This window comes from Pholis gunnellus, assembly GCF_910591455.1.
Source record: "Pholis gunnellus genome assembly, chromosome: 8".
Taxonomy (NCBI): domain Eukaryota; kingdom Metazoa; phylum Chordata; class Actinopteri; order Perciformes; family Pholidae; genus Pholis; species Pholis gunnellus.
The window spans coordinates 19,262,483-19,280,986 of record NC_136534.1 but is presented as its reverse complement, the minus strand read 5'-3'; the positions used below and the strand labels follow the sequence as shown (position 1 = coordinate 19,280,986).

The 18,504-nt window shown below is 39.4% G+C and overlaps 2 protein-coding genes across 6 annotated transcripts; one reads left to right on the top strand and one right to left on the bottom strand.

Moving 5' to 3' along the window:
- The first annotated feature begins 4,410 nt into the window (after positions 1-4,410).
- On the top strand, positions 4,411-16,335 carry cblc (Cbl proto-oncogene C, E3 ubiquitin protein ligase). Of its 5 annotated transcripts, XM_079164372.1 has the most exons (14): positions 4,411-4,555; positions 4,795-5,015; positions 5,215-5,597; positions 9,067-9,213; positions 9,291-9,447; positions 9,830-9,951; positions 10,517-10,654; positions 10,745-10,832; positions 10,999-11,130; positions 12,852-13,034; positions 13,621-13,773; positions 14,084-14,142; positions 14,485-14,543; positions 15,284-16,335. In XM_079164372.1, exons 3-14 carry the CDS (start codon positions 5,224-5,226, stop codon positions 15,418-15,420), a joined length of 1,749 nt encoding a protein of 582 aa, XP_079020498.1. In that variant the 5' UTR covers positions 4,411-4,555; positions 4,795-5,015; positions 5,215-5,223; the 3' UTR covers positions 15,421-16,335. The 5 variants fall into 5 exon arrangements, with proteins under 5 accessions (XP_079020498.1, XP_079020499.1, XP_079020502.1 ...); XM_079164373.1 differs by having other exon boundaries at positions 4,795-5,597; positions 12,855-13,034; XM_079164376.1 differs by having other exon boundaries at positions 4,795-5,597; positions 14,087-14,142; positions 14,488-14,543.
- On the bottom strand, positions 16,012-18,314 carry LOC306699679 (trypsin-like). The gene is made up of 6 exons (XM_079164380.1): positions 18,260-18,314; positions 17,952-18,111; positions 17,649-17,747; positions 17,373-17,536; positions 16,459-16,595; positions 16,012-16,366 (listed from the first exon to the last, which is right to left on the bottom strand). The coding sequence occupies exons 1-6, from the start codon at positions 18,297-18,299 to the stop codon at positions 16,214-16,216; spliced, it is 753 nt and encodes a 250-aa protein (XP_079020506.1). The 5' UTR covers positions 18,300-18,314; the 3' UTR covers positions 16,012-16,213.
- Positions 18,315-18,504: the final 190 nt, after the last annotated feature.

The following is an 18,504-nucleotide window of genomic DNA, read 5'->3' as shown; positions in this document are numbered from 1 at the left end:
TGCTTTGGGCTTTTGGGCTTGTAGCATATACAGAAGCAGGCTACCCCGCCTGCATGTTGTTTCTTAATTGTCAACATGGACAACATAAATTCATTGACATACTCAGCCATGCTCACAAGGCACGCTTTTTTTTTATTTTCCTTTGTAATTTTCTTTTACTTCCAATTTTTCACTGCTTTGAATTGTTCAGTCACGTTAATAAATAAAAGCTTCTAGATTCAATTTTAATTCAATTTAATTCAATGTGGTCTCTTGTTGTTATAAAGTGTATTTCTGTCCCACCTTAAACCAGAGCATGCAACAGGGAAATACTGACTTCAACAACATGTAATGTGCAGAGTTACATATACTTTTTTTTTTATGAAATTGGGCATATTACCATTGATGTGTTAACATCAGATCAATAGACAAAGAGTATCAAAAACAGAAAGGCTTTGAAAGGTAAACTTCCTCTCTGAACTTTTCTGTGCCCTCTTAATGATGTCATGGAAAGGGTTTTTTTTAATGTTATTTTGTTCATGTCTCAGCCTTCACACCCGTGTTTTTTACAGTATAGAACAGATACTGTTACATTACAACTGATTGTACTCTTCTATAAATTACAGCTTTCTCGTAATATGCTTTACCCACAAATGCTCAATTATCTGCATTTGTGCAAATTTGTGAACTCATTACATTGTAAAGAAACAAGATATGAAAGCTGAAGTAAGCCTTATGCTTTATTCTAGATTGTTTAGGACAGAATTTGCAAATTGCACTGCATTGGACGTAGAGTGTGTCAGTCTGCTCATATGTTGCTTCAGGTTGTACATATGCTGCATACAGACTCAGAGCTGAACTTGCACTCCCAAAAGTAGGAATGAGGAGAATTAAACGGGGATACATGCAGAGAGAAGATGTTCAGTCCAAACCGACTGAACAGTGGATGCCATGTCACTGCTGCCCTGCATGTGGCCATGTTACCGGATCACAAACACTTATACAAACCATAAATGTGTATATACTAGCATACATTTGCCCCCACACACACACAAATAACACCTTACCTCCCTGTCTTTAATCTTATCCTACTCCACCCTCAGACCAGGTTCTGATTACCAGGGTCAATTTGGGACTTTCCTCTTTCCACTGAGGTGTGGAGTTGGCAACGGAAAGTCAAACTTGGTGTCTAAAGTCCCTAAAACACCCTGATACTACACAAACATGCTCTGCAGCTGTCAATGCACTCAACCATTAGGGTCTCCTCTGGCATTAAGTATCATTGTTTATAAAAACACGGGCCTACCTCTTTAACGGCCAGTCTTACCCTGAACACACACTTGACAGAGGTCATTGCTTAATGAATGGGACACTGACTGAGGTTTGATGAGCTTAAAGAACATTCACATATGCAGTATGTAAACAGAATGGTCTCCATACCAATATTCATATTTAGTGGCTCAGTTTTCTGAGACACTGCAGCATAATGAATGCAGAGTCATCTCTGGCACAGATCAAGAGGTAGTAGCATGAGGCCCTCTTGTGCCGCGCGAGAAAAGGTGAACCTAGAACAAAACGAAGCATTAAGAAATACTATACTTCTCCAAAGAATGAAACTACATTTCAACAATACAGAGCAAACTATTGTTCTCACTGGCTGCTGCGCAAGTAGCGTTGACATTTGTCTTTTGCAGCCATTGGTGGGGCTACTGCAACACGAACAACTGGAGAAAATCTAGCAGGAAGCCTATTCTTGTTGAGTTGAGTCATTGTAAAGTATGTTTTAAAGCATATACTGTGTATATGCTCTTTAATTAAGGTGATATAAGCTGGACACTGACATTTAAATGGGTAAAATAATCAGATTTCAGTGACAACACGTCATTGGCTAAATTGTGTCTGAGTTAGTGTCTCCCTCTTGTGGATGTTGTCAGTTCTCTCATTCTAATTATGTATTGCTGATTCAAATGTTGGCCTGATATTAGCGTTAAAGGAATTGTTACAGCTACCACGAGGAACTTCAATTTTGTGTTGATTTATGCGATCACTGTGGAAACAATCGGTAGTGTTGCCGAGCATCAGATTCCCTTTAGAAAACCTCTCATTTTACCACAGAGGGGTCTGTCAGCCTGCCCTGCTCAGTCCTGGTTCTGCTTCTCCCGTGCCTACGTTCCCTCAGCAGGTCCAGAAACACGGTCTGGGTCTCCAGCAGCATGGTGTCGGTGTTGGTTCCCAGCAGGGTGTGTCGGGGTACCGAGGGGAGGCTCTGCTCCTGGCAGGAGGTGAAGCCGCTGCTGCCGGGGGGCGGATGACTGTTTAGACAAAAACTAAACATGTACCTTTTCCAACCTACGACATTGAAACAAAATCAAAAATGATACACAAAATATGAATATTCCGAAAATGTTCAATAACACAAAATAAAAAAATTGTTTGCTTACAATGCACTCTCCATATTAACACGCTTTGAAATGGACACTTGTTATACTTTTATTTACTACATGAAGAATGTGTACATTCTGATGTTAATACATAACTAGTTTTACTTGATACTCCAACTACTGCTGAAAAGGATATGAATAAGGTATTTCTTTGACCTGAAGCAGAGAGCCCCCCTAGAGGAATACAACAAGAACTAAAATATATTCAAAATGTATTGAATTTGTAAAATTGTTGAATGAAAATATAATCAAAAGATATATTTAGGTTAGACTAAAGGTTCTCAATACAATGTTCAGAAAACTAATATAGCCGCAAACAACTATTTCATATACAGATACAGGGGAGTAATGGCGTCCTGAGCAGAGAATGAAGTCGCACCATGGATGGGTAAAGAGAACTTGATACAGCGCTGAAGGCATCAATATATACAAAAAGTTTTTCCATAAATACAATGTAGGAAAAGCTGCCTATAATTCTATACTCAGGGAAAATAACAGGCTGATCATTCTGGATCTACTACTTGGTTTTCAGTGGAGGCTGTCATGCAGCTGTCAAGTGCACCACTGCCATCTTCTGGTCAATGAACGCGGATTTGACCCTTTTTTAAAAATATATATATATATTTTTTTCCCCACATAGCCTGAAAAGAATAACTAAAAAGAAAATTATGTTTAAGTAACATAGGAAAAAACAAACAACAATTTCATATTCAAACGAGTACAGATTCAGTCATCTGGCCTCGTTTAGATGACCACATTTATTAATGAGCCCAACACTGTAAATTCAGATTGATTTATCTTTGAAGTGTAGTCCATAGGTGACTATAGAGACACTTTTTTAAACCACCGTACACCATGGTTTACCCATCATTTTCCATGCTAATACCATAACTCATTTGCATGTAAAAGATAAATATTTATTGTTATATATCAAGGCTCATATAGGTATAATATACGAGTACATTTATTTTGAATGTAATATCTCTACGAGTCTAACCCCAGACTAACCACTCCCCACAGTCAAAATGTGTTTTATTTAGAGGCCACATATTCATTATTTTAAATAAACAGACTACAATTAGGCATTTGATTCAAATTAAACCAAGAAAGTCCTATAAAATAGTAACAGCACCCATTTAACCTAAAGGTATCTCTAACTTAATACAAATTAAAACTTTCACATCCAGATTGAAAGAATCATTGCAGTCATAAATACTATGTTTAGAGTGCTCATAGTGCCCATTGAAATAAATTGTGAATTTCTCCATAATTTTTCATCTATTGAGGTTCTTACACTTAATTACTGAGTCAGACTTGGAGTGTTACTTACGGTAGGAGCTATTTATTTGTTGTTAGTGATTAGTTATTCATTCAGAAATTGTATTGGCACAATTAATTCAAACCACAAATGTCAACCGCGTGGTGGTGTCAACGTCATCAGAATTCATTCTCACGGGACCATAGATGTCTGTACACAATTTCATGGCAATCCCACCCAACAGTTATTACAATATTTAAGTATGAACAAAAAATTGTGGATGTACTGACAGACTGACTTTGCAGCCAAAATTCTGGTGAAATGCCAACTAAATCCATTTAATCTGCTGATAGGTTAAGATGATGGTTCTTTTTAACATGCCAACTGTTGGAGGTGACCTTTCCTTTGAACACACAGGCATACTGTCAGTTAGTAAGTAGCCTTACTGTGTATGCTGTCTGGATACCACGTGTCACTTTAGTCACCGCTTTGATTCTAAAGTTAAGATATGAGTTCTCACCTCTCTGTCTTTCCATACTGCTTCTTCTTTGTGTCTCTTTCTTGATGTCACTCTCTTTTTCTCTCCCCCCCTCTCTCTCTCTCTCTCTCTCTCTCTCTCTCTCTCTCTCTCTCTCTCTCTCTCTCTCTCTCTCTCTCTCTGAAACAAACAAACCTGTTTGGCCGGCTGCAACCAGGAAACCAATCAAAGGGTGCAGAGAGAGCGAGAGAGAACGCGGGGGTGACATCAAGAAAGAGAAACAAAGAAGAAGCAGAAACATTTTAGCCAATGACAGAGGACATGTTTCCGCTGTGATGTCTGTTGACCCTGACTATGTGGGACTGCTGTGCTGCCGAGCTGTGTGCGTGATGAATATCGGTAAGTGTGCTAGATAGGGAGTAAGAAAGGCTGAATATGTAGGGGTGGAGTGAGTTGGGATGGTAGAAGTTGAAACAGTTTCAGAGTTGAGTATCAGTGTCAAGCCCTCCCTTCCTTTGTTTTCAGTTCACTCTTTCTCATGCCTGGCCTCTTGTGTTATATTGTTGATGTTGTGAAAGTCTTTTTTTTTTTAAAAGAGCCTCTGTATATTGTAAACACATTTTTGTATTTTTTTGAAGATCTGACTGAGGAGTGAGAGGCTACAAACGGACCGGAGTGGATCTCTGGGGCCAAAGGGCTGAGCTTCGAATGCATTTTTCGAGATGCCGTAATCAAACGTGCCATCCATTGTTTGATGATGTAATACTGTTGGATTATTATCATATGGATCAAGCATGGATGCTGTATGAGGAGGCTAAGATGCGTGTTTTTCAGATGAAGGGAACTCACAAAAATCACAGTAAGGATAATAAATGGCATCTTAAAGCCTAAGCCAGTATGAATAGCTGCTCCTATTTTTGCTTATAAACATTCACATATTCAAAAGAGAGCTTTCACATCTCTCAAAACAGTAGGACTATTATTACTTATTGTCACGCCCCCTTACATGGGGACAGACTGACTATTAAAGTTATTTTTGATTCACATCACTTCACAAGAGCGGAGTGATGGCGGCAGCAAGTTCAGGAGCCTCCCTGAGCCCAACATTGAGTTCCCAGCCCCCCACCAGTGGAGACCGTCGGCTGGTGGACAAGGCCCTCAAAAGACTGGACAAGCTCGGCCAGCTGTGCACTAATCCCCGGCTGGGCCTGAGGAACAGTCCACCATACCTGCCAGAGTTGGTATCGGAGACAACAACACTGCTCACAAAGATGTGGGAGCCCTACCGAGGCCCCAGGGCGGCAGGCGGCCAGGTTCCCCGGGGAGACGAGGCCAAGTACCTGAGGGTCCATGTCAGAAACCTGCTGGATAAGACGGACAGAGCTTTGCTGCTGTTTAAAGAGGGACGGGAGAAAATGTTTGAGGAGACGTCCAGCTACAGGTAAGAAGGACCCTGGCTGACATCTTTACACAAGAAAGAAGTGTATGAAGTGTTTCTTTTTTGTCTATATCAATATGAATTATTTAAATAAATACTTATATAAATACATGTATATATATATATATATATATATATAATTATCTAATCAAATGCTTGATTCATTCAGTAATGATTACGTCCGTTATCCTCTGGCCTTTTGAACATAGCTCATGATAAAGAAATCATTCATTTCATAAGAGTCATGTTCTGTCCCGTGTTGTTTCCCATTTTGGAGTACAAAACATCAATCACAAAACAATTAACTTATTAGCTGCTTGAGAGAACATTAATCAGCAACAATTTTGATAATCAATTAATTGTCTCAGTCATAGATCTGTGCACCGGCGACAGCGTTAACTCAGAAATGCGATATCTCAGGACCTGGACTACATTTTGTTGGTCAAAGGTCAAGGCCATTGTGACCTCACGTCTCTCCCAACCTCGTGAACGCAATATCTTGAAGCGCCTAGAGGGAATTATTTAAAATTTGGCTCAAAAGCCCATTTAGACTTAGGGATGAACCGATTAGAATTTGGTAGTCAAAGATCAAGGTCACTGTGACTTCACAAAACACATTTTTGGCCGTAACTCAATTTCACACAAACATCTAATAGGAACAAATTACGACATTTTGGACAGACATGAATTCAAACTGCAACTTGATTGTTTGGCGGAGGCATACAACTGCAAGGCGGTAATTCTAGTTTTGGACTGTTCGGAAAAAACATCGGAAGACATCGTCTTGGACTCACAGAAGTTGTGAGGGGCTTTTCACTATATTTAAAGACTAAATGATTAATTGATTAATCGATAATGCAAATAATTCGGTGTAACCCAAAACTTATATTTGTTTATTATGCAATACTTGGTTCATGCAAATAAATGAATAAATAAATGTCTGCATTGTCTGACTCTCCTGACACTATCGAGCCATTTTTGTTTTATTTGCTCAGGTTTTGAGATATCCGTCTCTGATTTCTACTGAAGTACAACTACATTCTTAAACAGCAACATTTATTTCCAGAAACTTGAATTCTTTGAGCGCCACAAATAAAATCCCGCTCAAACAAACGAAATGTCAGAGATCTCGCAACCGGAACAATTAAAACCCAAACTTTCTGCCATGTCTTGTGCTCTTTACGCAGCTAATGCTCTTTAAACAAAAGTAAAAGAATCCAAAAATAGTCCTCTTTATTTGCGTAACGTAAAGAGTCATAACCTAATAGTTGACAGTTATGATAGAAGCACTAAATTAAATAATTAAATCAACTCAAATAACTATGGTACACTATATATAGAAGTGCTTAATTAAATAACTTCCCCGGTTCCCACAAGTCAAATACTTCACTGTGTGCCAGAGAAGAATAAAAAATGACTACATTCATTAAATTTGCTGTTTGGCTAAAGTGGATATTTTGGAGCAGCTTAAAAAGAGTGACTTTTTTATTTGGAGTTTAGGCTGCGTCTGCGTCGTTAGGACTACTAATGACGAAGATGGAAAAAGGGCCAAACCTGCATCTTTGTGATGCTAATTTGGAGGAAACTTGGCAAAAGCAACCTCAGTATGTGAGCAGCTTGGGAGAGAGACTGTCTGGCTTTAAACAGACATTTTTGACTGTATCTTCTAACCTGCATGGGGCCTAAATTCAGGACTATATCTCCTTCTTATACTTTTGCATCTGTCCGTTCATCCAATTGAGACAATTTTACTCTACTACACACACTGTATGCAAATTGTTACAGACACCAGATTTTATCAAAGTTTTTATTTCAACAAGATCTGCAAATCAGATATGTTTTCATATTTATTGCGTCATCTTTCACATAATAGCAGATGGCCTTCCCACCGCAACCAGGTCTGCATGAGCAGTCATGCGGCAAACGTAGTGTTAGGTGTAATGTGGTTAAATGCACGGTAAATTTAGCAAATATCGTATTTTTTATAACATCTTGCTACAATGTGCTCTTTTCTACTGCTTGTTTTCCCACTGACTCAGGCCACTGAGCTGCAGGCACTTAGTCTATTTCTAAAAACATTGACGGCTGGACGGTTACAAATATTAGTCTCTCATTCGTAAGTGAATTTTCTATCACGTGAAGTTAAAAACAGAAGTGAGATACATCTGATGCTGGAGGCGACAGAAACAGACAGTGGAAGGTTTAAGTGACACACTGATGGCTTCGACCTCTTCTGACTGGAATTTATGTAACACATGCAAATGTGCAAACTCCTTTTAAACATGCAACTAGAATTGTGAGCAGAAACAAGATAAGAAACACACATACATTTACAAGTCGATTAATAGATCATATTATCTTACTATTAAAGATGAAAATTAAGCTTATGTTTTTACAAATGTATGCATTTCACATAAAAAAAATGTAACTGGCTCTGCCCTAGCGGGCTTAATTTTATGTTTAAGTTTGACTCACAAATATGTGATTAGCATTTTTATTATCTTAGTGTACTCATTGTGTTTAGGGTGTTGTTTTTGAATGTTAATTCATGTAATGCAAAGCAACTTTCTACCCAACAAACACAGATATTAAATCTCAATTTAGATTTTAGGATGCAGAAATTATTTGAATCTAGAACATATGAGCATTAATGTTAAAAGTGAGGGTCACTCAGATCTAGCTTTAGGTTCTGCGTCTTGAAATTTCAAAGCTAAAATTTGGAAATGTTGAAAAATGCTTAAGAACAATTGATAGAATATATAAATTGTATATTTAATGAGCCTAGAAGAGCCTAGAAAGAGAGTACAGTAAATACTGATAAAGACTGGTCTATAGTGGCACACTGGCCACTGGAACACTTTGTGGTATTTACAGACAAGCATGCAGCAGAGAGCATCCTGTTTGCTCGCTGGACTACCTGTTGTGTGTGTTTGCGTATGTCTGTGTGTGTATCTATGGAAAGTATCCGCAATGCTTGATTCAACTGAAAAGAAGCAGTAGAGTATCAAATGAACAACAGTTAGAGCTATGTTTCTCTTAAAAAAGGTGATTATAGAGTTTTATCTTATCTTATTTTTTTCAATCTCTACACAATCGATTCATAGCCAACGCTTATAGTTTTTACCACAGTTGTCATTGATGAACATACTTGCCTGGTTAGACAAACATGACTTAACGCTAAGATAGTTCATTTCTTGCATACAAGTGGAACGCAAGAGATTTTCTGCGGATACAAATGTGCCAGGCTTTTGACACTTGAACTATGAGAATACTATAAGGAGGTGTGTGAGATGACGTTTACCAGTTTGAAACAAATGAGTTAACGGCCCACAAGATGGTCTTATGTATTTGTATAAGAGATCAAATGTATTTCAACACCACAGGGCCAGAACATGTTGACATGTCCAAACAAAGTATATCATTTCTATTTCTGTATCAGCAACTGAAAGTCTGCTGTGTTTTTCATTCTCAGGAGGAACTTGACCAAACTGTCCTTGCTGTTCAGTCACATGCTCTGGGAGCTGAGGGCCATGTTTCCAGGGGGCGGTTTTCAGGGTGACTCCTACAGGGTGACTAAAACAGAGGCTGCGGAGTTTTGGATGCGTTCATTTGGAAACAAGTGAGTGTGGGTCATTTAATTTTCGTTGCAGAGTTGTGTGTCCACATTTGCTATCTGCTAATATTATGCTCTGACAGGTGTATAGTGCAGTGGAATAGTTTCAAAGAGCAGCTGCGGAGTGTACACACATTTGAGGAAGGGATGGAGTCCATGGCCCTAAAGTCAACAATAGATCTCACCTGTAATGACCACATCACTGTGTTTGAGTTTGACATCTTCACGAGACTGTTTCAGGTATGGATGAAATATTCCAATCAAAAATATTAAACTGATTTCTTAAAGAAATAGTTTAACATGTTGGTAGATACGCTCAGTGGCTTTCTTGCCAAGAGTTAAGAAGATGGATAGATCTCTCATATCTGTACCAAGAAATAGTCCGGCCCTCATTTGTTGTAAAATTCTAAACAAACAAGACGTGATGTGTTTATTAGTCAATTTTAACTAAGCTAAGCTAACTGGCTGTAGCTCTACATCTAATGTACAGACATGAGAGAGGTATCTTCTCATCTACTCATCTACAACAACTCTTGGCAAGACAGTGCATAAGCCTTTTTACGGTGAACTATTCCTTTAATGATGAAATGTCATGAACATCCTGAGTCTCCTCTCATTTTAGCCCTGGAGGTCACTCATAAGGAACTGGAACCAGCTAGCGGTGACTCATCCCGGCTACATGGCCTTCCTCACCTATGACCAGGTTAAAGCTCGTCTGGAACACTACCTGCACAGACCCGGGAGGTGAGGACGAGCACAGCAACAAACTCTGACTGATGCACTTCCTACAGAAGATGATATATGTCACTCATATCTCAAAACTAAAATTTGCACGATGGAGGATGTTGAGTACTCGAGTTCAAATCTGACAGTTGATCTAATTTGTAAGAAATCAGGTCCATGAAGCCACATAGAAACACAGCACTCCATCTTTAACTACCTGGCTATTCATTATGAAAAGTAAAACAATTGGGAAGAGGCTTTTTATTGCTGGTATAAGTACCAAGTATTTCTTTTTCTCTTGAGTTTTTGGCATATATTTCATAGCTCATCAAACTCAGCAGCTCATGATAATAATCATGGCCCATACTGTAGCATCACTAGTATAGCTGTTTTAAGAATGAGAGGAATTGTATTGTAATTCATTTCTGAAATACAGAAAATAAAGTAAGTGCAGACCAAAGCCAGTCTTATTGCAAAAGACTAACGGACACCCAAAAACTAAATAATGTTCAAGTGACTTATCTGTTATCTTTAATGTCTACATGTAAACAAGTGTGATTTACAAGGATCTATTTCTCTCTCCTAGCTATATCTTTCGCCTGAGCTGCACAAGAATGGGCCAGTGGGCTATTGGCCATGTGACCAGTGAAGGTGGCATCATCCAGACCATCCCCCAGAATACACCTCTCTACCAGGCACTCATTAAGGGCTTCAAGGAAGGCTGGTCAGGACAAACACACACACATCTCTCTGCTTCATTTTTTTCTTTGTTTGTGTTTTTTCTCTTAAGTGCTGTGTGCTTCTGTGCCTGCAGCTACCTGTACCCAGATGGCCGTGATGTGAACCCCGACCTGACAAGCTTGTATGAACCGGCCCAGAGGGGCAAAGTCAAAGTTACAGAAGTAAGTTGATGCTCTTCATACCCCTTCATCAATTAATCAAACTGCCAACAGGATCCTGAGGCTTTTCCAAGACAAAACATAAATCATATCCTGAATTGTTCTCTTATCGTTTTCCGTCTTGTCTCTCCTGTCCATCCACCCACACCGCCACTGTAACACCCAACAGGAGCAGTATGAGCTTTACTGTGACATAGGCAGCACCTTCCAGCTGTGTAAGATCTGTGCAGAGAGGGAAAAGGACACTCGTATCCAGCCCTGTGGGCATCTCCTGTGCCAACCCTGCCTTACAAGCTGGCAGGTATGAACGCACATCCACTTACTCATTGTAGCCTAACTGTACAGTATTTCAAAACACATGCTAGTCTTCAGCCACTTTCTGCTTATTACTGACATGTTATATATATTTTTACTTTAACCGTTTTGTGTGTTTAGTGGAGGGAAACAGTCAGGTTTGAAATAAAAAATCTAAATTAATATAGTCTTGCTTTAAAAACACTATGAACCACAGCTATAAGGTTCTATAATGTCAGCCACATCTTTCTATTAAGTTTATGTGGAACTGTTACGCTTCCTTTTTAAGAAAATAAGAGCATTTCTTCAGTCAGCCTTGTTGACACAAGACAATATTTCAGGAAATATTCACAACACCTGTGCTCGTGAATTGGGTCATTCAAGCCACAAAAAAAACTGTGGACTCCACATTTAAAGCATCTTAAACCAATTCTTTGCATGAGCAAATAGTTTGCTAACTTACCGGAAAGAGAAGCCCAAACCTCGGTTCAATGGTTAAAAAAGAAAAGGGCTGTGAAATGAACCATTACTATCAAGCACAGATGCCATGCAGTATGCAAACTGGCAACTCTAAAATTGTAGACGGGGACTGATAACATCTATGCAAATGTAAATGAGTGTTATACGGGTGACTTTCAATGATATCAATCACATTTGACCATTTTAGATGGCAACTAAATCCCAAAAGTCTGTCTGAAAATGTTATCATCACGTGGACATTATGTCCTGTGTGCACTTTTTTCCCGACTTCCTACTTCCTCTTTTTTAGAATGACATTGAAGACATCCAGTCAGAATTAACACTGCTGCTACAGCTTTATGTCAGCCAACCACTAGCCTCCAATCTGTTCTGGAGGTGTTTACGTCTTTGCAAAGGTGCAGAGCAGCATGTCCTGACATTTGGCTGATGACTTCCTGTGTGAGCACATGCTCACATCCTCCTCAAACTGTATCGGTCACATTCACTTTGTTCACAAGTGTGTGTGTGTGTTTGAGAGAGAGAAAGACTGACAGGAAAATAAAATTAAACATGCTTTGTGGACGTCAGACAATGGAAAAGTTGTAAATTAATCTAGATTGTGGTTAACCACACTTCCTCATCAACAGCAAGTTTACAATAAAACTTCACAAGCACTTAAAATCTGAACTAAATCACAATTTCAAAGCCATCTGCACACATTTGCAGCTGAATCCCAAAAGAATCCCAAAGTTATTTTACAAGATTAACAAAACAGTGTGGGAAAGTAAGAGATGTTTAAATAGACCAAATAATAGTTGTCAAATTTGCAAGTATATCAGTCAGACAAACTGCAATTAGATAAAAGGAGCAAGCTGAAAAATCATGTCAACTATATGGACAGAATGTATCTGTAAAGAGGTGGTTACAGGAATAAAAAAAATAAATATATATGAACGTCATAAAAAAAACATAGAGACACTAAGCCTGTATGCTTAAGCAATGTAAGTAAAATGTTACGACAATTCATCTTTATCTGGTTTACATTCGGGGGAAACCGCAATCGACAGAGTCTGTTGAACCCGGTGGTTTCCACCTCCTTCATCTTTTTCGGAAAACTGGTGCCTTTATTCTCTGAAGAGAAGTCCAACATATTCCACTACACTTCAAAGGACACAAAGCTGTTCTCAAGACAACGGGTGACAATGGGTTTCTACATTCATTTAGTGTTTCCATTACCCTGTCGATGACCTGTCGTTGAAAACTATCTAGCAGAAGTCAGCTGGCCACTCCTGCCCATACTGTCGCTGCGACATCAGAGGAACAGAGTCCATCCTCGTCGAACCCTACCAGCCAGGCAGCGGTCAGCTGGAGGAGGAGGGTGAGGATGACCAAGAGGAGGAGGACCATGAGGACATCGAACTGATGGTAAAAGAAATGGCTGCCATGAGGAAGGTGTGTGAATACATTTCTCTATATGATCATTTGTGTTGTTTAATTCCAGCCATGCTGGTCTGTCAGTTAGTACACCACTTCGGTCCAGACCGAAATTGCTCAACACTTACTGTATGGATAGACATGAAATTTGGTGGCGATATTGGTGGTTCTCAGAGGAGGAATTTGTTGATCCCCTGACCTTTTCTCGTGTGCCAGGTATTTGGTTTGGGACCAAATACCTGCAAAACTAATGACATTTGCATCAGCCTCAGCTGTACTTTGTTTTTAGTGCTAATTGGCAGATGTTAATGTGCTAAACTAATATTGTGAACGTGGTAAACATCACCTGCTAAACATCAACATGTTATAGTTGTCAATGTGAGCATATTGCCATTAGCATTTAGCTAAACGCATTGCTTTGGTACCACTAGCATGGCTGCAGACTCTTTGTATTGTTGTTTGTGTCCGTCTGCAACTCATTCAATTTAGTACATGCTTGAAGTTCAGTTATTTAGAAGGTATTGTATCAGTTTGCAAACATGCACTCCTCCAGACTTTTTTTTTTTTAAATTCCTCACTGACTGCTTACATTTTCTCTCAACAGTTCTCAAGTTTGGATTACCAGGTTCCCATGTCCCACCTCAGGGCTCCACCTCTGGTCCCTAAAAAAAGCACAACCCCACACTGTCCATCTCCCTCCAGCCAATCCCAGACATCAGAAACCAAGACTCTGGACAAACACTCCCCCTCACGTTCAGTAAGTTCCCACAGACACTCAAGCTATATGCATATTGATGCTGTATTACCTCTTGGCAGTTCAATGATGATGTGTTAAGTTTCTCCATTCCCCACAGACGAACTCTGAGGAGTGTTAATGCATGCACAGTATGCTCACCAAATGCAGTGTGAATATGTGTAGTAGCCAGGGATGAAAGAAACTAATTACATTTAGTCAATTGTTACTGTAACAAAGTTTGTTTGTTTTTTTGGTAAGTAAGTATTGTATTTACCTTCATCCCTCCTAGTGGCTGTTGGCTGCATCTTTGTGACATGTTTTCTCTCGTCAGCAGGCTCAGAGTGGCAATGACGCACGTAGAAGAAACAAAAAGCAGACAGAAATGAAAAGGTAAGACACTGTTTAAACTCATTGTGCAGTTTGTTTTGTAGTAATGTGTTTGTAGGTTTCACCTTAAATTGCACGTCTTTATGCATATTTCGCCATTGATTTAGTTTATATATACAATAAAAGCATAGTAATAAAAAGAACGTTGTAAAAAAGGAATATTTAGTATATATATATATATTATAGTGGACTGTTTTACTAAACTACATTCACACACAAATATGACAATTATTATTATGTTTGCAGTGTTACTAATCATCTGTAAAGAATATCATGCTAAAGACATATATTGGAGTTGAATCAATTATTAACCTTTGTTTCCATTTCATGTTGTTCTGTTTTAAGCAGCGCTGAATTAATCACAGAAGCAAAGTTTTCGTCTTCTTCTCAAAAGAGTGTCGACAGTAAGTCTTGGCATTTTATAACCTATAATCCTGAACTGTGCACTGTGTTGAAATATAAATATAATTGAGATTATTCTACACTATGCAGATGATGTACTCTGAAAAATGTAAAATGGTTATAAACTGGTAGCCCTGAAAAAAGTTAAATCCTCCCCATATTCAGAAATTGATAGCATACGGGGAACACTCGTAGCAAACAATCGTGAAATAATATTACCAAGATTAGGAACTGCATGTTTCTTTTCATGTACGTTTCTCATTTGGTTCTTTTATGCAAATGAATCTTTCCTTTGCTCACAGAAGTCTGTTTCTGAATGAATCTTGCTAACCCGACTCCTCCATCTAGTTATTCTATTGTTCCCAAATGAATCCTATTCATAGACCCTTTCACATCAGACATTTTGACAATGAATGATGGCTCCGTTCCAGCAATTATTGCAATGCAATGCAGCAATTAATACTGCGATTAGTGACCCTTTTGTTTGGCAGGTCCAAATGTTTGCTGTGGAGATAAGTAGATTCTACTTTAGTTTCACTCCCTGTGTTTTACCCTCATGTCATGCCCACCATGCAGTGGCTTTGAGAGCATTTATGTAAGCATTCAAAATGGTAACTCATAATCTAATACAAGTCTCAGCTAGAATTGTTTCATTCATCTAAAAAGTGGATACATAAAATGAAACATGAATATTTCACAGCTGAGCCATTTGAGTACGATCTCTTTTTGTGTTCATGTGTAGGTGGAGCAGCAGGGCTCGGACCTTCCAGTCCAGTCAAACAGAGACGAAGACATAAAGAGAAGGAGGAATGGAGAGCAGGGCTCAGAGAAGACAAATGTGACCTGGGAGAGATGACGAGAAGAATGACGTCCTTATAGAAAAGCAACCTCCACAAAATACAGACTCTGTTATTAAAATGAGAAATACTTGGGGACTAACACATCTCCAATCCAGAAATCAGCCCTCATTGAATGTAAGAATAGTTTCTGGCGTCATGTCTAACTGTAAATGGCCGTGTGTCAACCACACTGCTGAAGTTGTGATGAGTGCGTGGGACTGACAGGAAACTTGCTAACAGAGGCCTCCTGTTCAATAATCACACTGCCGTTACCTCCACAGTAGGTTCAGTACTGATTCTTTATAATTAAATTGTTTTCTGAGTCTCAATGAAATAATATAAATGAATGAAAGGCTTGATATTTGAAAATATAATATATTATGAACAAATGAAGGGGGGCAATCGCATATCTATCGTGACTATATGAAGTCATTTAACCCATTCCTTAAGTTTGTTCTTATGAATACGTTATGTGAGTAAATAAATGCTTCTATGTAAGTACACCAAACAATCTTTTATGGTATTAAAATCAAACAAATAAAACTGTAACTGACACATACTTAAGCTCCTAAGTAGTTTCATTTGGTGTTTTTGTTTTCTCCCAGTATGGATGTGAACAGACAAATGAAAATTCAATATATACCAAGTGGTTTTATTTAGTTTTCTACGTTCTAGCACGTGTGTTGATTTTGGATATATGAGCAAGAAAACTTCATAGGAGACGAGGCAACAGAGAAAGACAGAAAAGTAAAGTCAGGGCTGTAAAAGAAAATAGGAATGAGGGGAACCAGTGGAAACAGTAAAGAAAAGTAAAGTGAAAATTGGTAATTTCTTCAGGGGTTGGCTGCCAAGGTGTCTTCAATCCAGCCGAGGAACTCACACACTTTGACGTAGACTCCGGGGTAGTTAGGCAGGGCACATCCCTGGCCCCATGACACCAGGCCGTGGACCTCTCCATCACACACCAAAGGGCTGCCGGAGTCACCCTGACAAAGTGAGTGTGAGCATGCGATTAATTCTTCCACACAGACAGATCTGTGAAGCCAGTTCATGTTTGGAGTGTTATTGTAAAACTCACATTGCATGCGTCTCTGCCTCCATCCATGTATCCAGCACACACCATCCTGGGAGAGATCATGTCAGGATAGGCCTTCTCACAGTCCTGGTTATCCACTATGGGAATATACAAACACTGCAGAAGGGTGGGCATGTTCACTGTAACAGGCAGAACAGAAATAGTCATGAAAAAACAATAATGTTATCGTCCGTTTCACCAGCTTGTCTGTGACTCCTAGTCCCAAGCACATTTGTTCCTACTAAATCTAAAATCAGTTAATCTATAACCTATAAAAACACACAACAAATATATACATACATTTTGTAAAACAAAAACAGCTGGACACTGTTTTTTCTGCAAAAGTCACTCAAACAAGATTACGTTTGTTGGGGACTATTCTCAGCCTAGTGAGTATTTTAGGCAGCTGAAAGGTTTAAGCGGGGTGAGCTACATGTCAAACTATACGGTGTTCATTGTATTAAACATTGTCACCCAGTGCAACAGTGTAGTTTAGTGATTTAGTTGATGGACAACAATAGTGGTCTATGACACAGAGATAAAAGCTATGTCAGAATTTAGCAAAACAGGAAATACTTTTGTTTGGAGGTTCAATTCACTGCTGGTTTTAAGCTTTTCATGGGATTTGTTGACAATAAAAAGTATTGACTCCCACAGACTTGTGTCAATGTGTAATTTGAAAACGGTCAACTTGGACAACTTTGACACCCCCCAGTGGAAGCCTGAATAAGAAAGACACTGTTGCACCTTCCCCTCGCTTGTGCTCTGAAATTACTGGTTTTAAAAGCAACATATAGATTATTTATTTTTTTACTAGGATTGTATCATTTTGCCATAAACTAAAATCCAATTAAACACCCCAAATTCTACACATAATGGCATTAAGCATGCTGTTGCAAACATTATAATCAACCCACCCTCGCCATCGATGGCAGTGTTGCCCCAGCCAGACACAGAGCAGGGGAGCCCCCCATATGGGCACCCTGTGGGCAATGGGATGGGTGCGACTGCTGCGGTCACCTCCACTGGGTGGAAGAGCTTGATCAACATGATGTCAAAATCCAGAGTCTGGTAGTCATAACTGCACACGGAGAAAAATGAAATAAGCTTTAGACTGTAGCTGTTTCTCTGCACTGAATAAATGAATCAGACAAAAATGAAATCGTGCAATGGATTTTTCAATTTGTACTCACCTAGGGTGCCAGATGATGTTTTCGGTCTTCATGAGCTGCTCTGTACCCTCAAACACTCGCATATCATGTTCTCCCAGCATGACCTGCATGGCATAGGGACTGAGAGAGGAAGTGAAATATTCCAATTAGAATGTGGAAGCAGAAAAAGCTTTCAGTATTATGTTTCATATATATTTATCTACATCTCAAAGGGGAAAAAAAGCATTAAAATCAAACAAGACACATGGCAAAAACAACCTGGCAACCAGAGGATAATGCATATACGATTTGAAAGTAATCTTTTCTCCATTGATGCATACTTACTTGTACCAACAGTGAGCAACGGAGAGCACCCACTGCTTGTTGATGAGCACCCCACCACAGAAGTGGTAACCATAGTTGAGGGAGGCCATGAACGGACGAGAGTGAGGATCACACTCATGCCCGCCAATGATTCTGCCATCTTCTCGGGGAACTGCCGCTGCTACACGCACACACAGAGAAAGAGACACGTCTGTGTTAAAGCTATCTTTAACTACAAATTTCCTTCACATTTATGAAATGGCTTTGTGTGTGTGTGTGTGTGCATGCTCTTATATGTGTATGTATCCTTGTTATGTCTATGTCTTTACCAGCAGCTCCGATCATCAGCAGCAGAGCCAGCAGTCTCATTGTGTCAGGTGAAAGATCAGAAGACACCTCGACACACCTTGGTTCATATTTATATCCCATCAGCCTCGCTGCGCTCGCCCTCCCTGCCCCCTTACCCCCGTCCTCATCTCCTCCCTCTCTCTGTTGACCCCATCTGTGTCCTCACAGTCTTGGCACAAAGTTCCTATTTTTGTGTATGGGCACTTCTGCCCCATCGTAGCACACC